This window comes from Vulpes lagopus, chromosome 10 (genome assembly GCF_018345385.1).
Source record: "Vulpes lagopus strain Blue_001 chromosome 10, ASM1834538v1, whole genome shotgun sequence".
Taxonomy (NCBI): domain Eukaryota; kingdom Metazoa; phylum Chordata; class Mammalia; order Carnivora; family Canidae; genus Vulpes; species Vulpes lagopus.
Genome location: NC_054833.1, coordinates 25,436,645 through 25,460,065, shown reverse-complemented (window position 1 = coordinate 25,460,065; position 23,421 = coordinate 25,436,645). Strand labels below are relative to the sequence as shown.

The window sequence follows — 23,421 nt, the reverse complement described above, 5'->3', positions numbered from 1 at the left end:
TCTGGTGTCTCCCTCTCTTGCCCACCCCTCGGTGAACCATGACTCTCCACTCCCACGCCTCCTTCTCCGTGACCCCCGGTTCCGGGGCCTGGCTGGGACCCACCGGCACTCCACCTGGTGTCTTCCCAATGGGGCCGGGAACGGGAGGGAGGAGAGGCCGTCAGGGGAGGCCCCGGGCAGTGGGAGGAGTCCCCCCCACCCCCCGGAGGCTGGGAGGAGGCCCCCAGGAGGCTGGGCCAGGCCCACCCTGCTCTGCACACCCCCGCTGCCTGCGGACCTCGTGCTGCACCCTCCATGGCCCAAGGGAGCGTCCTGCAGGCCCGCAGCCCCACCTGCCTCCCCGGAGGCCCACACGGGGTGCACCGACCGGCCCGCTGAGTGCCCCGGGACCCGTGCGGCTGCAAGGGCTGCTCAGAGGGAACCGAACCCGTGTCCCTCCCTCGGTTGCTCCGCAGGTGTCTGGGCGGAGGCAGGGTCTTGGGGCGGTGACCAGGGTGGGAGGGAGGTGCCTGGAGTCATGTCTCTGCCTCCCCTCCCTGCAGGTGGGGCACATGGGGGGCAAGCGGGGCAGACAAACGCAGGGTGCAGACGCCGCGTACCAGGGCACCCAACCCCAAGTCTGCATGGCTTTGCATCCGCAGGACCAGCGTGGGGATGGAGGCAGCAGGTGGGCGCCAGGTGAGCGGCAAGTGCATGGCACGGAGGCAGCAGGTGGGCACCAGGTAGACAGCAGGTGCGTGGCATGAGGCCCAGGGCCAGGTGAGGGTGGGAGGGGGCCGGGCCGCCCTGACACTGCACCCTTGAAGCCCGGGTCCCAGCCGTTCTGTGCGGGGAGCCATGGTGCCCGCGTCACTGCCCCTGGTCACAACGGGGCGGGCAAAGGGCAGCGCGTTCCCACGAGGCCCCAGCCCGTCCGCCTGTGGCCGGGCGCCCAGGAGCCACTGCAGGGCCTGCCCTGCGACAGGTGCGACAGGTGCGATGGGTGCGACAGGTGCGACAGGTGCCCGCCGTGCGGGTCTCACTGCCCCCCTCTCACGCCTCTCCCCCAGCACCAAGCCGTGGCCTCTGCTCCTGCCTGGGAGCCTCCAAAGGAATCGCGGTGGGGGAGTCTGGAAAAGAGGGAGCTGGGAGCTTCCCGAGATCCGGGCTTAAATGGACTTCGTCCCTGGTGCTCCAGTCAGCTGCCCTGGGCAGAGGCCTTGAACGCCGCGTGGAGCCACCGTCACGTGGCCTAAGGACCTCCTGCGGGTCGTCCCTCAACCGCGGGGGGCGCCCCCTCTCCCGCCTCCTCCCTGCCTGTGTGGGTGCCGACCCCCTGCCGGCCTCCACCACCTGCCACGGGCCCGCCGCCCGCCCCTGGCACCGCCGGCCTCACCGGGCCAGGCCTCGACCTCCGCACCCCCCTGCGCGCTGCGGCCTTGCCATGGGCCCTGCATCTGGCTTTCCTCCCTCCCGAGCCGCTTCCTCCTCCGACTCTGTGGTGTCCACACTGCAGGCAGCCAGTCCGCGGCACCGGCAGGCCCGCAGCCCGCCTCCGTGGCCGGGTCTGTGCTGGTGCCCCGGGCGGTCCCCAAGCGTCCCCCCACAAGGCCGCCGTCCAAGGCCCGCGGCACAAAGCTGTGACTCAAACACGAGCCGCAGAGGATTCTGTGTCCCGGTGCCGGGCGGTCGGAGGGGCGCCGACCCCAAGGGAAGTGCAGCACCCACCCACTGGCCTGGACGTCGGGGTGCCACCTCAAGGGCCCCCGCCTCGTCCCCGATCAGCCCACCGCTCGCCGCAGCATCCACAGGACACTTCCCGCGCGCCCCACGGCCTCTCCATCGGGCCGTCGCCGCCTCCTCGTCGCCCCCCTGGCCCAAGACTCCCGGCTACTTGCCTCTACTTACCCCTGTGACTCCTGGGCTCCCCTCCTTCCGGGAGCTTCTTGCCCCACAACAGGGGAGCACGAGGCTCGGTGACGTCAAGCTTGAGGAACAGCTTGGTTCCCCTGGATGGTTCCCCTTGTCTCTGTGACCAGGCAGGTCCCCGCCAGATGCTGCTTGGTCAGCCTGGCTTCTCAGGTAGGACAACCAGCCGGCGAACGACCGCGTAAGCACGAAGAGCCCCGCGGGCCTAGGCTCTGGGGTCTCCGGGACCTGCTGGCGATGCACAGGCCCCACCACCCCACACGCCCCGACCCTCCGCAGCAGAACCACACTTGAAAATAACGGTGCGTCGTCTCAGGATACTCAGCCGGAAGGACAGCGGACGGCCGAGGGTCCTCAGGACCTGCTGCAAACGGGTGGAGTCGGCCCAGCCTGCCTGGTTGCCACCCGTCGCTCCGGCTCTCAGGTGACACTGCAGTTGTGCTCCCGTTGGCGTGGTGAACACAGTCGGCAGCGTCCAGCATCCCTCGCCAAGAGCCACATCACTTCGCCAAAGGAGACAACGCTGCCTTAGCGTCTGTGACCTTGTGACCTTCTATCAATGGATTAAAATGGATTAAAAGGACCAATTTCCCGTAAGCATGAAAGCGGGGGGCGCACTGGGCCTGAGGAAGAGCCACGCATGTGGGCTCTGCCCCAGGGGCTCACGCGCTAGTGCTGAACGGCCCGCGTTCTGGAAGCGCACCTGATGGGGGAACTCTGCGAAGTTCCTTCCCGAGCAGACTCCGGGCACTTTGCACATTAAATTAGGAAAGGGTCCGCGACTCTGCATGAGAAAATAATCACGTTTCTGCACCACACTGGCATTCGAATTTCTCTCTTTACGAAGAAAGACCGATACAATCATTTTCCACTGGAAGTTCGGTGAAAGCATTTAACGTACCATTTCATTTCCAGAGTATTCCATCCCGACTCCTCTCCTGTATGGGTTGCTTGTAAGTTTAGAATCTTTTTCCCCCGAAGGACTGAACACTCGCGGGTAGAGGTTGAGAAGCAGCACCTGTTTCCTCCAGTTTCCTCCAAGTGAATACAGCTTTGTGAGGACGGATGGAGATCAGTGGTTAGGGCCACGACGTAAGAACGCAACGAAACGAGACACAACTTTTCTTATTCGGAATTCGCCATAACCAGAAAGGCCACTGGGCTGTCGTTAATGGTTTTAAGTTTGAGCAGAAATAAGGCAGCAGTTACTTTGGGGTTGGAACAAGGTTCAGCGGCTGCCTGCTGCCGACCTCCAGTTCACAGACGAGGGGCGCAGGGTTGGGAAGGCTGCGTCTCCCCCACATTGCCCTAACCAGTGAGCACCCAACTGAAGGGAAAATGCCCCCAGCGGGCTGACAGGCGGGTGCTTAGAGGCTGATCCTGAAATATTAATGCGACAGGCCGCTAAATACCTGTACCCAAGGGAAAGGACTCGGTCGGTTCGGTCAGAACGTGGCCTTGGGCCAACCCCTGGGATCTCGGTGGGCCTCCCTCCTCATCTGCACAATGGGGTGCGTATCGCCGCCCTCACTGTGCAGATTCGGCTGCGAGATGGAGATAAAGTCTAGGAAACCCTTCACGTGGAAGCGCAACATGATGATAAGGGACCCAGTTTGTTGAACACTTGGTTAAGCCAAGCTCTGGGCTGAGCCGCTCCTCCTCGGCCTGGCACACGTTAGCGCAGCAAGAGAGCCGGCACCTTCTCTGTATGTGTGAGGTTTAGACTTTGGCTAAATGGGTCACCCAGGGGCGCCCGGGGGGCTCAGCGGTGGAGCACCGGCCTTGGGCTCAGGGCGTGACCCCGGGGTCCCGGGATCGAGTCCCGAGTCGGGCTCCCCGCATGGAGCCTGCTTCTCCCTCTGCCTGGGTCTCTGCCTCTCGCTCTCTCTCTCTCCATGTCTCTCGTGAATATATAAAGAAAATCTTAAAAAAAAAAAAAAAGTCCACCCAAGACCTCTCGGATTTGAACCAGACCTAGCTGACCCTCCTACTCGAGCACTTAATTGTCAGTAGTGCTGTCCTGTGATCACGCTATAGTACTGTACTTCGGTACGGGGTCTGTTACTGTAGCGCGGGGAAGAGTGCAGCGCGCAGCGCCTGTTACAATGTTACCAAGTATATTGTACGTTGCTACCCGAGACCTGCGATGCCGCCACATAATATCATTAGGACTACGTGCTGCAATGCATAGTGACACCATGTAGATGTACGGAGTCATCTAGTAGCACTAATATAATACATAGTATCACTATTTATAATAGTAAGAGCATGATAATACCGCATTACAAAATGCGTAGTTAATAGTAATATTTAACATTCACAAACTGCCCAAGAGGAGATATTTATCCTATATGATTCTACATCATCACAATAAGACATTTTCAGTATTTTCCTGATGTTTACCAGTAATTATAAATAATCGCCCTTTCAACTTTTTCAAGGATATAGCTGTATTGCTTTTTAACTAATTATAGTGCCGCACCCTTTAAAAAAATAAATTAGTGAGAAAATGGCTTCGTCAAAAACCAGATTCCTATGATATATTTTTGTGTCTAGTATGAGTTTTAAGAAATATTTTTATCGGGGCTCCTGGGTGGCTCAGTTGGTTAAGTATCTGCCTTCGGCTCAGGCCGAGATCCCGGGGTCCTGGGATGGAGCTCTGCGTCGGGCTCCCTGCTCACTGGGGGGCCTGCTTCTCCCTCCCCCTGCCCCTCTCTCTCACGTACGTATGCTCTCTCTCTCTCTCTCTCTCTCTCTCAAATAAACAAAATTTAAAAATATTTTTCTTGCATACGAATGTATAATTTTAAAAGACTGATTTCTCAACATACTGAGTGTAAGTAAATTTAGCCTGTCTTACAGTCTTTTCATGATACTGTAAATGGGAAATTGCACTGCTCCCTGCGGACTGTGCCCCATTCACAGCTTCTGGACCACTCGCCTCCTCACGTGGCCTCCTCACAGAATACAATGATCAGCTTCTGTTTCGGATGGACACTCAATTGGCTGATTTCCTATGTGTCTTCGCTGTTTAAAAGGTTGTGACATTTGGAGATAAATGTCTAGTTCTTCTGTTACCCAAGAACCCTTTAGTTTACGTGAGTGTGTCTGTGTGTGGGGGGAAGGCTGAACTTAAAAATTGTTGTCATTTTTGCTTCAACTATGACTAAGATGTAAGTGTTTGGTGAGTAATTGGCAACTCCTACCTATTTACTCGTCCCCTTCCCCCGGGGTTAATGAGGATGTCAAGAGCTTCAGTGTTTAAAATATATCATTTATTTTTTATATGTTGAAGATATGTCATTCTTTGTATTCATCTCATCATTAAAACAAAAAAAAAAATCACTTCTAGCAAATTAATATGACAAACGAATAAGCCAGAAGATGGCGTTGAAGATTAGCAATCACGTTCTTTTTTTTTTTTTTTTTTTTTTGGCTCAGTGGTTGAGCATCTGCCTATGGCCCTGTCCGGAGATTGGGTCCCACACTGAGCAATCACATTGTAAAACAAGGCTGAGAAAATCAGAGGGTGAAGAACAGGAGAGACGCCGACCCTGGGAAACTAAGGGTTGTGGAGGGGAAGGTGGGCGGGGGGACGGGGTGCCTGGGTGACGGGCACTGAGGGGGGCACCTGACGGGATGAGCACTGGGTGTTATACTACATGTTGGCAAATTGAACTCCAATGAAAAAAATATATACAAAAAAATAAATAAAGCAAGGCTGATGTGAAGTCTCCGAAAGTTTCATACAATGACTGTTGTTTTCTTCTAGATGAGTGAAAAAGATGCTGAAACTAACTGAACCTAGTGCAGAAGACACGTGGAGGAAAGTGCAAGAAGCTCCCTTGCCATTTTTGTTCTTAGCAATCTCTTTCTATGTGTTGAGAACCCTCTGGGGAAAGGAAGCTACTGATCAGGACCTGGCGCAACGTGAAGGCGGTGGTGTCTGCTGTGTCCCCTTAGGTGACCCAAGTGCCTACAGTAGTTTGTGACGTGGAGCTGGTGCTCAGAAAAGTCTGCTAAATGAATGAATCTGTGAAAGGAGAAGAGAGGAAGAAAAATGGGTTGTGACTGGAGTTTTCTCTGAACAAAGCTTTGTTGTTTATAACACAGACTCTGATAATGGAAAACTTGCTTGGGTGAATAAAAATATAGCATCCTGTTAACTTCTGAGAAAGTCCCTTAGGGTCAGGGAAGGCGGACCTAAGCCGCACATCACCGCCTGTTTTGCTGTCGCCCAAACTCAGGTTTTCCTTTGGATAGGAGACATCGAGCCTACACGTGAGTTCAAAAGAGAAAAACTGAGAGGTAAGTGAAATCAAAAGCTTTTCAAAAGTCGCAAATTGACCTAGGCTGGTGGTGGTCTGAAATCATATAGAAACCGGTGATCTGACGGTTTACCTGAAATTGCTAAGTGCACCAACATGCTGGAAGCATCCCAGATGCTCTGCGGCAAGCGCAGCGGGCAGATGCACACGCAGTTCGCTTGAATATTAAGGACATCTGGGGAAATTAAGTGAACTCGCAGGTCCTTTCAAATGCTGGTCCTCTCCCGGCATCCAAGCCCCACCAGCAAGTCTCTTCCTGCCGGACTGAGGTTAGGCGCGGTCATTGCAAGGTGAACTGAAGCGCAGGGCTGGGCGCTTGCAGACCCCCCCCCCGCCCTCCTGCTGCCTTAACTGGGTCGGGGGGGGCCCCCGCGCATCACCTGGGGACCCTGCTTTAATGGACACAGAGGTCTGGGAGCGTTTCCAGCTCGCAGACGGCCTCCGAGGCGCTGCCCAGCTCCAGGGGAGCCCCGAGTTCCCTCCCGATTTCTCAGCTCCTGGGGGCTCGAGGCGCCAGCTGCATCCCGGGGGAGGGGGGCCGCGTCCGCCGCGGCTGCTCGGGCTCGGGTGCAAGCTGTGCAGGTGAGGTCCCCTGCACCGGGCCCCACTTCCCGCCCTCGCCGCGCCGCCGCCAGGAGCCGCCAGGAGAGCTCAGCGAGGTCCCCTTCCGCGCCCCGCCCTGGGCAGGAAGCCTCCCGCGGGGGCCCGCCGCCCGCCTGCTGCAGGTGCGCTCGCCCCGCGCGGTGCTGGGCCTGCCCGGGCACAGCGGACGGGGCCCCGCGGCACACGGGGTCCCCTCCAGAGCCCCCCGTGCGCCCAGAGCCCCCCCGTGTCCCGAGACCCCCGTGTCTCCAGAGCCCCCCGTGCGCCCAGAGACCTCCGTCCCCCCAGCACCCCCCGTGCCCCAGCATCCCCGTCCCCCAGCACCCCCCGTCCCCCAGCACCCCTGTCCCCCAGCACCCCCAGTCTCCCAGCGCCCCCCGTGCCCCCCCCCGCCGCCACGCGCTCCCGCGGCCCGGCCCGGCCTCCCCCGCCGCGCCCCGTCCCCGCCAGCAGCGCCCCCTCCCCCGACCCAGGTCCCGCCGCGCTGCCCGCCCAGCTCCGCCCCCGGCTCCGCCCCAGCGGGCTTTTAAGCTTTATAAGTTCCTCTTTCCCACCTCGACACTTACTCGGCTTCACCAGTTGAACTTGGGACCAGCGCGGCCTCAGCGCCGAGTCGGGGGCGAGGTAAGGTCGCGGCGGGGCGGGGGCGCGGGCGGGGGCTGGGGGGAGCGCGTCCTGGGGAGGCCCGAACCCGGCCCCGGCCCCGGCCCCATCCCGGGGCCCTGCTGCGGACGGCGCCTCGCAGAGTCCCGGCCCCCTTCACCCCGTGCCCCGACCCCGCGGCCCCCCATCCCGGGGACGCATCCCCCGACCCATCATCCCGGGGACCCTGCTGCGGACGGCGCCCCGGCTCGGCCCGGGCCCCCATCCCCGGCCCCAACCTCCGGCCCCCATCCCCGGGCCCCCATCCCCGGGCCCCCAACCTCTGGCGCCCATCCCCGGGCCCCCATCCCCGGGCCCCCATCCCCGGGCCCCGAACCTCCAGCCCCCATCCCCGAGCCCCCATCCCCGGCCCCCATCCCCGGCCCCCATCCCCGGCCCCCATCCCCGAGCCCCCATCCCCGAGCCCCCATCCCCGAGCCCCCATCCCCGAGCCCCCATCCCCGAGCCCCCTTCCCCGGCCCCCATCCCGGGGACCCTGCTCCGGGCTCCGCGGAGGGCGCCCCAGCTCAGCTCGGGCCCCCATTCCCGGGCCCCCATCCCCGGGCCCCCAACCTCCAGCCCCCATCCCCGAGCCCCCATCCCCGGGCCCTCATCCCCGGCCCCCCGGGTCCCCATCCCCGGGCCCCCTTCCCCGGCCCTCCATCCCGGGGACCCTGCTGCGGGCTCCGCGGAGGGCGTCCCAGCTCAGCCCGGGCCCCCGAGGCCACGCGGGGGGCGGGATGCGGCCGAGGGGCTGCGGGGGGCTCCGCGCAGGACTAAGGGTCCCAGTCCGCGGCCCAGGGGGGGTCCCGAGGGGTCCTCGGTCACCGGGGCCTCCGCGGCTGCGGGGGTGGGGGGGCCCTGGGACCTCGCGGCTCCTTGGCCCGTGTCCCCGGGGCGCTCGGCCTCGGTCGGGTGCGGTGCGCGGCTGGGCCCCGGGGGCGGTGCAGGTGCGGGGCCGTGGGGGGGGCTGGGGGGCCCCGGGGGGACCGGGATGGGGAGGTCGGGCCCCGGGAGCGCACGGACGGCGGGCGCCCCACGTGCCGGGCGTCTGCGCGGGGCCGGGGGCCGGGTGCCGGGTGCCGGGTGCTGGGTGCCGGGTGCCGGGTGCCGGGTGCGGGTGCGGGTGCGGGTGCGGGTGCGGCGCTGACGCCGGTGTCGCGGCGCGGGCAGGCGGCGGCGGAGCGCGGCGGGGCATGAACCTGGAGGGCGGCGGCCGCGGCGGGGACTTCGGCATGAGCGCCGTGAGCTGCGGCAACGGGAAGCTCCGCCAGTGGCTCATCGACCAGATCGACAGCGGCAAGTACCCGGGGCTCGTGTGGGAGAACGAGGACAAGAGCATCTTCCGCATCCCCTGGAAGCACGCGGGCAAGCAGGACTACAACCGCGAGGAGGACGCGGCGCTCTTCAAGGTGGGGCGGGCGCGGGGCGCGGGGAGCATCCCGGCCGCCGACCCGGCACCTGGGGCGGGGGGTGCTGGGCCCGTCCTCCCGCCCCGCCCTCCCGCCCCGGCCGCGTGGTCCCCGGAGACTGCCCCACCCCCTGTCTGGCCTCCCCTCCCCGCGCGTCCCTATCTCCGCGTCCCTCTGACTCCCTCCTTCCAGGTCTCCCTCCGGGCCTGGTCTGGGTCTGAGTGTGGGGGTGGGATGACCCCGGGGCGCCCAGCGACCTGCGCTCCGGGACCGGGACCGCCCTGACACCTGCAGGCGGAGCGCGGCGGCCTGGGGACTCCGCGGGGAGTCCCTGGAGGGTCTGAGCCTCCACAGCCCCAGCCACCCCTGCTCCTCCGCAGCCCCCCCTGCAGGCCCCCCGCTGTCCCTCCCTGCCTCCCCAGCCCCCGCAGCCCCCCGCAGCCTCTCCTGCAGCCCACCCCCAGCCCCCCTTGCAGCCTCCCCTGCAGCCTCCCCTGCAGGCCACCCCGCAGCCCCCCTGCAGCCTCTCCTGCAGCCCACCTGCAGCCTCCCTCCAGCCTCCCCTGCAGCCTCCCCTGCAGCCCACCCCGCAGCCCCCCTGCAGCCTCCCCTGCAGGCCCCCCCCACTGCCCCCCGCAGCTCCCCCAGCTCCGGGACAGAGAATTGCAGATGCAGTGACCAGGGCCCAGGTGCTCTTTGCCCCTCCCCACCCTCCTGAAGCACCCAGACCTCCCCCCAAGCACCCAGACCTCCCCCTAAGCACCCAGACCTCCGGGAAGCCCTGATAGAGCCCAAAGCTGAAACTGCTCCACCAGGAGGACACCTGCTGGGCTTCTGTCCCGTGTAAATCGCAGAAGCCTCATTCTTCCCTTTAGAAATACAATTCTCAGGTTCTTTTTTTTCTGTTCTGTATGTTGGCAAATTGAACATCAACAAAAAATAAATTTATTATTAAAAAGAAAAAAACCTTGTATTTTAACTTTGCCTCCTCCCTTCGTTTCCACAAGGCTTGGGCACTATTTAAAGGAAAGTTCCGAGAAGGCATAGACAAGCCCGACCCTCCGACCTGGAAGACTCGCTTACGATGCGCTTTGAACAAGAGCAATGACTTTGAGGAGCTGGTGGAGAGGAGCCAGCTGGACATCTCGGACCCCTACAAAGTGTACAGGATTGTGCCTGAGGGCGCCAAAAAAGGTGGGACTTCCTAGACTGGGGTACGGAACATGGGCAGCCTGACACCCTTGAGGCCTCAATCTCATTCTGAAGGTCGGTTTTTCTTATCTTTCCTTTCCCTTTTCTTTCTTTCTTTTTTCTTTCTTTCTTTCTTTCTTTCTTTCTTTCTTTCTTTTCTTTCTTCTTTCTTCTTTTCTTTCTTTCTTTCTTCTTTTCTTTCTTTCTTTCTTTCTTTCTTTCTTTCTTTCTTTCTTCTTTTCTTTCTTTCTTTCTTTCTTTCTTTCTTTCTTTCTTTCTTTCTTTCTTTCTTTCTTTCTTTCTTTCTTCTTTTCTTTCTTTCTTTCTTTCTTTCTTTCTTTCTTTCTTTCCATTTTTTTTCTTTCTTTCTTTTTATAGCCTGCCTGCCTCCTGCCTCATGTTCAAGCCCAACAGGCTCTTTGCCCAAATCCTCAGGGCCATGAACTGAAGCTCCTGTGCTAGTGTGGGATAACTTCTCAGGTTCCAGCTCTCTGCCCGCAGGCGTACGCACATCCATGTGTGCGCATGTTTCTTAGTTATTTCTACTGGTGTCAGATATGGGCCCATTTTTTCCAAAAAAAAAAAAGAAAAGAAAACCCATTCAAAGTTTTATCTTTACTTATCAGTATTTCACGTGACCATTCTGTAGAAAGGAAGCATGCAGGTAGTATTACTAATCATAGTAATAAAAATGCCGATTTTTAGAGTATACTGTGGCCAATTGGGATGCTTATTGAAATTCGGGTCTTCTCTTTCCAAGTTCCTGACCAGCGTGTCAGAGTAGAGCTCAAGAATCTGCATTTCACACAAACCAGAGAGATGACTCCACCTGTGGCACATCCTGCTGGTGGGCCCCTGCGTGTGACGAGGTGCACTCACACGCGGCGTTCCAGCTCCCTCCCTACCTGTCCTACATAAGTCAGACCTCGCAGAAATCACTTTAAGGGCTAATCGCCCCTGGGAATGGCTGAAAAACTGTCTTATTTGTCAACACCGTTATGCCTTCTAGGAATTAAACTCTCATGCATTTTTCTAAGATTTCACTTTTACTTATGACAGTTCCTTTTTTCACACTCTGCCATTTGCCTTTGGCCCAAACGCGTAGGAGCAAAGCAGCTCACCCTGGAGGACCCGCAGATGACCATGAGCCACCCCTACACCATGACGGCTCCCTACACCTCGCTGCCAGCGCAGGTACAGCGGAGAGTACGGGCTCCTGGAAGGGGAGGCTGGGTCTGGGCGAGGCCAAGTGAGCCAGCGGGCCCCACGCAGCAGGAAAAGTGAACAAACAAAAACAGCAGCACTTTGTTTTTGTTATTAGTCAACCAGCCGAACCCTGTCCCCAATCATGGGACGAATGTCTCACTTCCCACCTGGTGTTGCTCTCGGTGCTGGTTTTCAGGAGAGGAGAGGCGAACGCGTCTGCCCGTTAGCGCAGATTTCGCCCGATTCTGAAATCTGGGAAACATCTTTTCGGGGAGATGAAAATTTTTGGAAGTAGCACTTTATCATGTGAAACCACAGGGCAGCTGATCTCCTCAGACTTTTCTGATGTGAATTACGGCTCTGTTTGCTTCACTCTGGTGGGTAGGAGAAAGCAGATTTCCCTGCAGGACTTTTGGTGCCAGGTTCAGCCATATGACGAAGCTTTAGACAAATCGTTCCTTACAACACTGTCTTCATTGTGCCTCTTGAGTCTTTATGGCTACTTTCCACCTAGTGTGATGAGCTTTTCACCCCAGAGTCTCTCGAGGTGATAAAACGATGCGGCTGTGAGCGACTTCAGAGGTTCTGCCGGGAGCTGATTAAAAGGAATCGGCCCCCCTCTCGCAGGGCAGCCGCTGGTCCCTGCCCGGCTGGTGGCTTTTCGTCTCAGCCGCGCCCTCATATTCCTTTAGCAGGTTCATAACTACATGATGCCTCCCCACGAGCGAGGCTGGAGGGAATACATCCCTGATCAGCCCCACGCAGAGATCCCGTATCAGTGTCCGGTGACGTTTGGATCCCGCGGCCACCACTGGCAGGGCCCGGCTTGTGAAAATGGTAAGGGGTGCAGCAGAGCACACCTGGCCCGGGGCCCCGGCCTCCCCCGACCCATCCCCGGCGCTGCCCCGGCTCCTGCCCTTCTCCCGGGCAGTGAGGGAGAGAGGGTGCTCTCCACCTTGGAGGTGCTCCAAGGCTTGCTGACAGCGACCTACCTGTGCCAGCACCTGGCTGCCCACCGCCTGATGCGAGACCTTATTTAAACATCACAGGCATGGTTCCGGGCGGCTGCTGCTTACTCGGTTAGGGTCTGCCCTGGTTCCCTTCACGCTGGGCTGGGACCAGGCCCAACAGGCTCCCTGCTCAGTGGGGGGCCCGCTTCTCCCTCTCTCTGCCCTCACCCCCCGCTTGCGCACTCTTGCTTCTCTCTCTCAAGGAAATGAATAGAAATCTTTTTTAAAAAATTAAAAAAAAAAAGCAGAAAAAATGAAAGGGGGCACTAATGTCAAAATAAATGAATGAATACATAAAAACAAGAAAATAAACATTGCAGAGACCTAACCCAGGCAGCTACAAACTGCCCCGCTGTTTTTGGGGCAAAATCGCACCACATAAGGAATGCCCAAAGTTACCCAGTGAAAACCGAGGGGCTGGAGTTCGACCTCGGGTCCCCGAACCCAGCCTTTTGTTGAAGCCAGGGGGTCTCAGACGTCAGGCTGGTTGGCTCTGTCTCCTGAGTTCTCTGTCTGATAGGTTAGCATCTTTCATCTTCCCTAAATAATCTTGGGTGAAAAGTGATAGATTTGGTCAGCCTTCCCCCGGGACTGTCCCGAATGCTGACGGGACCGATGGCCTTGCTGCTCTGCCGCTTTCTGGCCGCCCCTAAGTGGGCGTGCTCCAGCTGTGCCGGGCCCTCCCCTACGGGACCCCAGGAGCCGACTGTGCCCCCCGGCCACCGGCCGCTCAGCTCGTGGAGCATGTGGCTCTCCATCCTGAGCTCAGGAGCTCGAGCCCCACAGGGCCGGGAGTTCACCTACCCCGACCCCGATGCGGTGCCCATCAGAGTGATTTGGGGACTAGAAGTGATAGTACGAATGCAATGAGTAAATACTAAGAAGAGAAAAGCCGCAGAGGTGTTGGGTCCAGAGCTTCGCCTACCCCGGGCGCTTGGGGTCCTCTGCCCGTAGGAGCTCCCCAGACGTCGAGGTGAGATGTCTCCGTGGAAGCACCGGTTAACCCCACAGAGAGAACCTCATGGTGTACCGAGCGGAGCACAGGCTTCCAGGACTCAGGGTTAGGTGGTTGGGTAGGAATCCCGAGCGGGTCAGGATCGGATCCTTCTGTGTGTTCTAGGAGTACTGGGTTCTTCGCAATGTGGTCAGCTCCCTTTTTACTGATCGTGTTCAAGTCGGTTTTGGCGTTATGGGATTTGAGATTCACGTTCAGTGGCAAGTTTCCAGAAAAGCCCAGAATTTGATTGCACTAGCGTTTCAAGAGCGATTTGCAACAAAGGTTGCTTTCCATCCCGCTGTGGAGGAGTTGGCCCCCCTGGAACCACTTGCTGAGGTTCACTCCTGTGTCTAGTGCATCGGGCTCTGTTGAATAAGAACCTCAGTAACAGGGCAATGCCTCGAACTCTACGGAAATACGGGATTGGCACACTCGGCGTGGAGGCATAGTTGACAGCAGATGAGGTGCCACCAAAACCGTGTCCTATTACATATTCTTTCTCCGTTATTGCGTAACGTGACCTGCAGCTACTGGGCAGCCAGGGCTCATGGTTCGGTTTTGCTCCTGAGCCCGGGAATAGAGAGTTAGATAAATGTGGTGTGAACAACTTGTAAGTTTTTGATTGGGCCCTTTGGCAGCGGAACTCAGGCAGACCTGAGCTCTCAGCTCTCCTATGACCCCGCTGTGTGGACAGGACAGGGTAGATCTCCTTGACCTGGGTCATCCCGTTGGTCAGGGTAGTTACGGAGGGACGCCGCTCACAGGTACGGACTGGCGGGTAGTGGACCAGCGAGCCCTGGGGACCCGAACACCCATGGTGACGACAGTCCGCAATACTGCATCGTATTAAAAGCCGTAGGAGAGCAGAGCTTGAGTATCCCCCCGACGCAGCACACGCACAGGGTGGTTATGTGAGGTGACGGAGGTGCTCGCTGAGTTTAAGACAAGAGAGAAAAACTTACAGAGGGATGGTTCCAGGTTTCCTTCCGGCTCTGAAAACCCTCCTTCTTCCTTCAGTCTTGTGTTTTCCCTGATTTGGGCTTCGGCCTCTCTTTGCCCCTGGAGGATGCCCCCAGTCTTCCCCGCAGGGCCCCTGGCGCTTCCCTCCCAGGGCTGGTGCGTCCCCAGGGGCTCAGCGGCCACAACCCAGGGAGAGGAGACCTCCCTTGCGTCTTGGTTGGACAGACTCTGTTTAGACATTATCTGACTCTTATTTACGAATGCAGGTTGCCAGGTGACAGGAACCTTTTATGCTTGTGCCCCGCCTGAGTCCCAGGCCCCAGGAATCCCCATAGAGCCAAGCATAAGGTCTGCCGAAGCCTTGGCGCTCTCAGGTGAGTGCAGCGTTCCCTCCTGGAGCCGCACAGCAGGCTGCCCGCGCCCCGCCCTCACCTTCCACCTTTGGGTACACTTGCTGGGGTGGGTGTGGGGTGGGGGTGGTGTCCCTGGGCACAGGCCGCGGTGCTGGCTTCTTCCACCCGGGCTAGAGCCGGTGTGGACACATCTGACTCCCGCGGGTGTGAGCCAGAAGCATCGGCAGAACACTCAGCACCGAGAAGCCAGCTTTTGATTCTGAATGCTGGCTTGAGTCCAGTTGTTTTAAGGTTTCCACCGACAACTATCTGAATTTCCAGGAACACGCAAACGCCCCAGCTCGATACACCAATATTGGCCCCGCTTCAGCCAATATTCTCTCAATGTAGTAGAATCTCTTAGGAAAAATACACAAGGGTTTCTCATTTTGAAAAGCTGATCATCCTTCCAGGCTTAGTCACAGGTAGGTCTTCCTGTCTGGCCTCCTGGGGACGGGAGTCCTGCTCCCCTCTCTGCCACATTTGTGCGCCTGAAAGCAATGGACGTGGCGCTCTTCCTCTGAAATTCGGTATGTCTTGCGAAAAATTTGGATTAGATCTGCTTTCAGAGTTTCACTTCTAAAAGGATTCCTACAAGCTCAGAGATCCTACCTGTTTTAAGGAAGGCACCTCAAGGTTCATGAAACATATGTGTTGCCTGTATATTTATTTATTTATTTTTGGATAGTATTTTGGGTTGTTTTAAAATGAGATGCGTAATTATGTTAAACATGAGTAGCCTAAGCTTCAGAATGAATTATCCCCTTCCCCTCGGGCTTTAAAAAAAAAAAACAGCGATGGAATAAAATAAATTATCAAGGTGGCAGGGATTCTGGGCACCTTTCCTGCTTCCAGGTTCACCACTTACCTCTTCTCGGCTCTACAGCTCTGAACGAGGCTGCTGCCTCTTTTCTCACATGGTCCTACGGGACGGAAGGGGGGTGTTTCTGAGCAGCAAGACTTGTGCTTGTTTTTAGAAACGTTCTAAGCCTTCTCTTAAGCACCTAAGACCTGTGTGGGTGCCTGGAGGGTGGGGGGTAAACAGCTATTATGTCGCTGTGACCTCGTGATTCCTGAGGACGTTAGATGCAATGAGGCCTGCCCTGCGGGTCGCCTCGGGTGCCTAACGCTCTCCGTGAGAGCCCGGCTCCCAGCTAGTGCGTTTACAGCCACAGGAATTGGAGTGGAGGACAGAGATGGTGATGAGGGTTCAGTCTCAAAACCGACCTTTGGGGAATAAGAGGCTTTTGTGGGTCACTTTCTTGGGAATATGCACAATACAGATGAATGATCAACCTCGAGCACATTGGCCGAGCCGTGATTCCCATTCCTGGGTCCCCCACAGTCACGGATGGCTCGCTCCGGCCCGTGAGCCCTTCCGCGCTTCGGTGAAGGGGCCCTTTGCAGACCGACCTTGGTCCTTTCAGTCTGTGGGTCATATTCTGAAGGAAAATTTCCCACCATAAGGTGGGTTTACTGATGGATATAATAGACGGTGCAGTTATTTTAGCCTTAGAACATCTTTTTCTCCATGGATTCTTTTCTTTCCTCATGAATTAATTTTTTTATACAAGTCATACATACATACACAGCACAAAAACTAACATGACCATCGGAAAGGCAAAACTGGAAAACAAAAACCTTGCGTTCCTACCACCCAGAGGTCACTGCTGTTAGAGTCTTACAGCTTACCTTCCCTAAGACCTCAATGGGCACTTGCGTGTGTATATATATATCTTAATGTAAGCGACGTCATAAAGGTAGTTTAGGGCCGTTTCAGATGTAAATATTTTTATTTATTGAAACACCATTATATCTCTCTGCTAGTAGGAATTAAACTTAGGCTTTGCCTCCTCCAAAAAATCAAAGCTGATCGCCATGCTCGAAGATGAATTTTGTTCAGTGCTACGTGCCTTAGTATTTTAGACACGATTCTTGTCATCACCGCCAGCATCAACACTAAAACAATGACACAGAAAGTGTCTGACACAAGTCAAATACATCATGCAGAAAAACGATGTAAGGCGTGATCCCCTTCCACGAGAAGAAATCTTTGGCCACGTAAATTCAATAGGTTTCTTGTAAGATTTCTTTAATATCTGTTACTGTCTGTGGCTCCAGGAGGGAGATGAGGGCGTACAGCATTTCCTGAACTTCCTTAAGCTGGAACTTTCTAGCTTTTGTGGAATATCCTGGGACTGATACCAGGGTCCCCCCAAGCGCACGTGTTCTGGTCGCTTAGTTTGGGATCCTGATGGGTGTCCAGTGCTCCTGGGTCCATTGGCACTGACCTTGAAATCTCTGTGTTTGCAGACTGCCGACTGCACATCTGCTTGTACTACCGGGAGATCCTGGTGAAAGAGCTGACCACATCGAGCCCAGAAGGCTGTCGGATCTCCCACGGGCACACCTACGATGCCAGTAACCTGGACCAGGTCCTGTTCCCCTACCCAGAGGACAATGGCCAGAGGAAAAACATCGAGAAACTTCTGAGCCACTTGGAGAGGGGTGTGGTCCTCTGGATGGCCCCCGACGGGCTTTATGCCAAAAGACTGTGCCAGAGCAGGATCTACTGGGATGGGCCCCTGGCCCTGTGCAGTGACAGGCCCAACAAACTGGAGAGGGACCAGACCTGCAAGCTCTTCGACACACAGCAGTTTTTAGCAGGTAACGCGCCAAATTCTCTGTTAGAATGGAGCATCCCATGCCTGTGAGCCTGAGACACAGAACGGAGGGGGTGACGCGGTGCCCACCACTGTGGTCCAAACAGATGGTCACTCCCACCCCAAGCGGAGGTCCTCCGTCTAGGAGCCCCTGAGCCCACCCTGCGTGACCCGAGATAGGGTTCCTGTGTGTTCACCTCTCACCTTTGCCTCTACCACCCGCTCCTCTCCATCGGCAGAGGCGCATGAAGAGAAGGGAGCTTGCTCCAGGGGATTGTGGCCCAGGCGGACAGCTAGAAATTCTGGGATTCAACCGATAGTCACCGACGCAGAAGGTTCACGCTTTACTGGTAGCGGGATCCCAGCAAGCTACTATTTGTTAAGGTCCCTTGGAAAATGATAAGGGTCAGAGGTGTACCGTTAGGGTTCTTGGCTGTGGGATGCGGTGCCCCGTGCAGACACCCTCCAGCAGGGGGGACGAGGAGGGAGTGTGCGGAACCGGCTTTGCAAAGGGGAAATCATGAGAAGGCTTTGAGGTATCTCTATGGTATACACGTCTCAAGTGAGATTTTCTAAAACTAGTAAGTTTTGATTTCATGACAAGTAAATTAGTCCTGGGCTGGCTTTTGTGAAACCACTGGCCACATTCGTGCTGAAGCTTCATCCAGAGGATCCATTTGGCCGTCATCTATATTGATGAAGCCTCTTTTTGGGGGAGAAAGCTGTTCTCTCGGCTGTCCACTCTTTCTGTGCCCTGTCCTTAAGCTACTCTTTGATAAGTACCTTTCAGAAATGCCCATGTCTTTGGGTCTTCAGGTCCCTCTCCTTTCCGTGAATACGCTTCTGATTCAATTCATTTAAAACAGAAACGTGAAGCACCTGCGTGCTTTGGTACGACTGACAGTCGCTCAGCCTTTTGGGTTTAGGTTCCCCAGATGGGTGTAGGCTCATCCAAATTCTCTTTGGTGCCCCCCCCCCCCCGCAAATGGGTATGTCCCTATATGACTGGCCCTTGGCTAGGAGGTGTGACAAGAGGAAGAGGGAGACGTGGGTCTGTGAGTGCCAGACCCGTGGCAGCACCAGGCTGAGAAGGGCCTGCGGGCCTGCACGTCCCTTTCTCCGGCGTCGGCAGAACTGCCTCCAGGTCCGCACCGTGACTTCTGCACATGCTGGGCCCGGCGTGGTGATCACGGGGGGCCGCCCGGGGTGGCTCGGGGGCTGCTGGGGGCCGTCCTGTCTGCACCTCCCCTGCCTGCGGCGGAGGCCGAGGGGTCCGCGGGCACTGGGTCTCCTCAGAGACCGTGGGTCTTGGGCTCTTTGGACTCGGAGGAAGCCGCCTAGGGCTTTAGTCAGGGCGTCCCCGAGGAAGGACACTGGTGTCTGTGAGTTTCTCGCCACGTGTGTTTTAGGAAGGTCAGATCCTCCCACGTCACGAGGCTGTACGTGCCCCTCAAGTCCCAGGCGCTGAGAGCTGGACCCGGACAAGAGGCACAGGGCTTGAGGCCCGGCCCCGAGCACCCCGGGCTCAGTTCACCTGCCCAGGGTTCAACGTTTATCTGTGAGCAAGGGCTGTTTTTGGTTCCTCGTAACCAGGGGCTGAGCTTTTTGCTCACTACACCCCCTTATCTTGAAGTGGTCCCTGAGGCTCAGGGAGGAACCTGTGAACTCAAACACTGCAGCTGTGCAGACCAGCTTCTGCATAATCAAGGATTCCCACAGAATGTTCTCGTATTATCAAGCATTTGAGACGTGTCTTTTTCGGAGAACTGTGCCGACTCGCCAGTCTGGCTGGCGCGTGTAGGTGGAGGCTCGGGCCTCAGCAGTGTGAATGCCTGCGACACATCTGACTGAGTCAGTTAGGCTTGATTTGAATTCTGGAAGAAAAAAAAAGCAGGAAGTCAAGCAGTGCAGTGAGTTAGTTAGAAACTTCACTTCAGTTGACGAGCACAGTGAAGATCTTTGATATCTGCCCATTCAGGATTCGCAGACTCCTAGGGACGGCCCCTGAAGGCAGAGCCTGGAGGTGCACAAGGCGCGTATCTGATCAAGATGCTGTGCATTCGGCTTGCAGGAGGTGTAGCGGCACTGCGGGTCCTTCCTCTGCAGGCGCGACATTTAACTGCTGGGAGGGAAGGCTTAGGAGCAGCTGGAGTCTTAGGGTCCTCCTGGACGTGGGCGAGGGGCCGGGTCAGTGCCAGGGACTGCACGTGCGGCTTCCCTGCTCCGCGCCCTTCCCGGGGAGGGGTGCCTGGAGGGTCCACACACCCACGAGGGTGGGGCCGGGTGCTTCATCACTACCTTTCTCCTTCCTTTTTTTTTTTTTTTTTTAAAGATTTTTATTTATTCATGAGAGAGACAGAGAGAGAGAGAGAGAGAGAGAGAGAGAGAGAGGCAGAGGGAGAAGCAGGCTCCATGCAGGGAGCCCGACTTGGGACTCGATCCCAAGTCTCCAGGATCACGCCCTGGGCTGAAGGTGTCGCTTAAACCGCTGAGCCACCCGGGCTGCCCCCTTTCTCCTTCCAAAGCAACGTCTGTCGCAGGAGACAGGCAACAAGTCAGCCCAAAGTCCCACAGTTTAGGCTCCGCGCCAAGCAGGAGGCAGCTGCCCAGAGCTGGTGCTCAGTCCCCAAGATAACAGGAAAGCATTTGCAGGGGCGCCTGAGTCATGGAGAAGTCCCGACTGGCCCAGATACCGGATTATAAGCGCTCAGCTGTTTTGAGATGACATTTTTAAATAATCAGAACATTTTTATTTATTTATTTATTTATTTTTAAATATTTTTTTAAGGATTTTATTTATTTATTCATGAGAGGCACTGAGACACAGGCAGAGGGAGAAGCAGGATCCCTGCAGGGAGCCCGATGGGGTCACACCCTGGGCTGAAGGCAGATACTCAATCCTTGACCCACCCAGGCGTCCCAATTTTGATTTTTTTTAAATGAAATTTCTCCTTTATATAAATTATTCTTTTGCCTCAATGTAGCTACATTGCTTTTCCTTTTCCTTCAGCTTTCACTCCTTTCTCCTACCCTTCGCACTGCCCTGGCTCCAGGGCTACAAGTCAAGAGTCTTCATCTGCAGGGCACGTTTCCCATAAAGAATCAGGTGAAACCTAGAGCTGTCTCGGGAAAAGCACACATACGGACGTGGACATGCAATTCTCTGTTGGGGTCTGAGGTTAGAAATCCCACTGAGAGAAATAAAGAATACTCACTCCTTCAGTTTTCCAAATCAGCAGTGAGCTTCTGCCTCCCATTTTAACCCGGCACGTTCAAGGATCGTTTCTGATCAGGGTCGTTTGTTTCTGTCTTTTTCTTGTGGGGTTCTCTAGAGCTGCAAGCTTTTGCTCACCATGGCCGTCCCCTGCCAAGATTCCAGGTAACTCTGTGCTTCGGGGAAGAGTTTCCAGATCCTCAGAGGCAAAGGAAGCTCATCACTGCTCACGTGAGTATTTAGTCCCATTCAAATGATGTAGTTTCCCTATTTTCCATCAGGGGTAGGGTCCCATTTAGAAAATTCTCAAATACAAATATATGTCAAGTGATGGGAACATCCTAAGGGAGGAAGCATGGCTCAGCGAATGGTGCTGGGAGTCCAGGGACCCACAAGTTCTTCCCAGCCCTAGATGTCTACTCATCAAACCTGCACCGTGGGCTTCTTTGTCCCATCATGACACTGTCCTATTCCCATTTTATAAGGATTTAAAAGGACTGGTCGTAAAAGTGTCCCCTTAATATTCTCCATATTTAATATTGCCTGTAAAATGCCGTCTAGCTGACTTCCACTCAACGGAGAAGCTCTTTCCAAATGGGAAGCTGTCCATTGACTTAAGTATTTTGCTGTTCCCCCAAATGTTTCCCAAATCCCCTTTTATTTCTGGATTTTTAGACATTATTTAACTAGTGGAAACCGAGGGCCATGTGTTATTTGGAGGAAGCTAACTCTGTCAAGGAATTTAAGTAGCTCAGACCACCAGTGTTCTCTAGCAGAGTTTGAAGTAGGTTCGACTGCAGCAAGTAAACACCTTTTTCATAAAATAGAAAAGAAAAAAGGATTTATAGAGATAGCATTTGGAATAAATTTGCCACAGAAAACAGAGCTTTGAATACCTAAGAGTTTTGAATTTGAGAACTTCACATTGCTGCCTACCTTTGAGAGTCATTAATGGGCCCAGACAAAAAGGTAAAAGAAATCATACTCAATAATATAAATATTCAGGTCATATTGTAGTTCTGATAATGTTTTTTGTTGTTGTTGTTGAAAAACTGAAATAAAACACTAATTGTAAACCCGTAATCCTCCTCCTCTTGATTTGAAAAATCAAAAACCAATCCACCAACCAACCAACAACAACAACAACAACAAAAAATATATATAGTCTTGTAGATTTTAGGGCTTTTTCATGAATTCTCTCCAGTAATTGATACAATAATTAATATCTTGTTAACACCCAGGACTGTTAAATAACTAAGTAAACTTGGTATTGACAAATAACATGTCAAAAGTTGGTGAAAAACTCCTGCACCAGCCAGATTTTAAGGGTGTTCTGGGTGCACCAGGCATCCTCTGAATCAGGCAGTGATGGGTTCCTCAAGCAATGGTCCCTGGAATCTAGGTGTCTGGGGTGGAAAAGAAAGATGGATTGGTGTGCACCACAAGTTCTACTCCTTTTTATTATGGATTTAATTTATTTCAGGCATCTCATATGAATTATGCTCAAGTTTCTATATATCAAATAACATAAAGGCTCAATTTAATAGCGGAATTGATTAACAAAGTATTCTGTTTCCTTAGATGTTATAAATTGAGGACATGCTGAGAGCTGATTTTTTTTTTTTTTTTTTTTGGTGACTATGAACCACACAAATAGCCAAACTAGATGAATTTGGGTTCAATTGGCCTCTCTTTCCCCATAATAGCAGTGTTGTTGCTTGCATAGATTTTGCCCCTTTCTTCTTCCTTTCCCTTAGAAATCTGTGGATTATCTAGGTGGTCCAGGAATTGTAAATTGCTCAGGATTTGCACCTGCGTCCCGTCAGGCTGTGGTCGCGGAGAAGTGTATTGGCCTTAGTCATCCTGAGTTAGCTCCAACCTCACTAGTCACGTCCCACGGCCTTTTAGGTTGGTCACGTCCCTGATTCGCTTAGGCTTAGCCAAACGTACATTTTAAGCGGCTGTCACTGAAAAGCACCGTCCCTGATGGTAACCCGCCGAAGCTCGGAGCTCTAGGGCTGGTCGCCTGGGATGTGTGAGCGCCCGCGGGAACGTCCCACCGTGTTTTGGCCCGTGGGCGCCTACCCCGGCCTCCACCGTCCTTGAGACACGGGCTCGTTCACGATGAGCCAGTCGCAGGGCGCTCGGGAGCACGTTTCAATAACGTCTCTTAAAATCTCTTGTTAAAGGTCGAACCTCTTCTCGCCAGACAGCTGTACTATTTTGCTCAGCAAAACAGTGGACACTTCCTGCGGGGCTACGACCTCCCCGAGCACGTCAGCAGCCCCGAGGATTACCACCGGCCTCTCCGCCACTCCTCCATCCAAGAGTGAGGAAGGCCCAGGGCGGCGGCGTTCCGCTGCAGGTGTCTGACTCCCCGGAACAGCCGACCCAACTCCCTCCTTTCCTTTTGAGAAACCTGGCGACTGGGACCTCAGCCCTTGAGGAGAATCTCGGCAAGAACGAGCTTAAAAAAGAACAAAAACAAAAACAAAAAACGAAAAACCCCACCCCGGCTCCGTCTATGCGAGCTCATTCCTAAGGACACGCGGTTTCCGGGGTCTCCCGGGGACTGCCGCCTTTGAGGATCACTGTGAACGTTGACCAAAGGATGTGTTTACATTGACTTAAATGCTATCTTTAATTTGATGTGGATTATCTGTTGCTTGAAAACTGAGAAAACTTGTGTTTCAGTGTTGGCCACTAGCTGGAGGGATAGAAGCACACGAGTGTCGTACTATTACTCAGGGAACTAATGTCTAAATTTGAGGGGACTCTGCCCACAGAAGGAACATGCTAATGCCCATAGAAGATGCCGCTCTCGTAGACCAAGCTTGCTCTTAGAGAATCTTTGGCTGGGATTGGACCACGGTGCCTCCAGCCTCGGGCTGGCTC

At 55.4% G+C, this 23,421-nt stretch overlaps 2 protein-coding genes across 4 annotated transcripts; both read left to right on the top strand.

Annotated features, from left to right (window-relative positions):
- The first annotated feature begins 978 nt into the window (after positions 1-978).
- LOC121500852 (basic proline-rich protein-like) lies at positions 979-8,261 on the top strand. The gene is made up of 4 exons (XM_041772967.1): positions 979-991; positions 1,050-1,891; positions 6,731-6,961; positions 7,419-8,261. Exons 1-4 carry the CDS (start codon positions 979-981, stop codon positions 8,259-8,261), a joined length of 1,929 nt encoding a protein of 642 aa, XP_041628901.1.
- Positions 6,785-23,175, top strand: IRF4 (interferon regulatory factor 4). 3 transcript variants are annotated; one of them, XM_041769825.1, is made up of 10 exons: positions 6,785-6,961; positions 7,419-7,463; positions 8,655-8,893; positions 9,901-10,087; positions 11,190-11,278; positions 11,986-12,127; positions 14,524-14,631; positions 16,963-17,316; positions 20,645-20,757; positions 22,716-23,175. In XM_041769825.1, exons 3-10 carry the CDS (start codon positions 8,678-8,680, stop codon positions 22,857-22,859), a joined length of 1,353 nt encoding a protein of 450 aa, XP_041625759.1. In that variant the 5' UTR covers positions 6,785-6,961; positions 7,419-7,463; positions 8,655-8,677; the 3' UTR covers positions 22,860-23,175. The 3 variants fall into 3 exon arrangements, with proteins under 3 accessions (XP_041625759.1, XP_041625758.1, XP_041625760.1); XM_041769824.1 differs by having other exon boundaries at positions 11,983-12,127; XM_041769826.1 differs by lacking the exon at positions 14,524-14,631 and having other exon boundaries at positions 11,983-12,127.
- Positions 23,176-23,421: the final 246 nt, after the last annotated feature.

Bases quoted from the DNA above. Each gene is read 5' to 3' on its own strand.
- IRF4 (XM_041769824.1), top strand. From the start codon at position 8,678: ATGAACCTGGAGGGCGGCGGCCGCGGCGGGGACTTCGGCATGAGCGCC. The intron at 11,279-11,982 runs GTACAGCGGAGA...ATATTCCTTTAG, and splicing joins ACACCTCGCTGCCAGCGCAG to CAGGTTCATAACTACATGAT. The intron at 17,317-20,644 runs GTAACGCGCCAA...GGGGTTCTCTAG, and splicing joins CACACAGCAGTTTTTAGCAG to AGCTGCAAGCTTTTGCTCAC.
- LOC121500852 (XM_041772967.1), top strand. The intron at 1,892-6,730 runs GTGACTCCTGGG...CCGATTTCTCAG, and splicing joins ACTTGCCTCTACTTACCCCT to CTCCTGGGGGCTCGAGGCGC. The intron at 6,962-7,418 runs GTGCGCTCGCCC...CGGCTTCACCAG, and splicing joins CCGCCGCCCGCCTGCTGCAG to TTGAACTTGGGACCAGCGCG.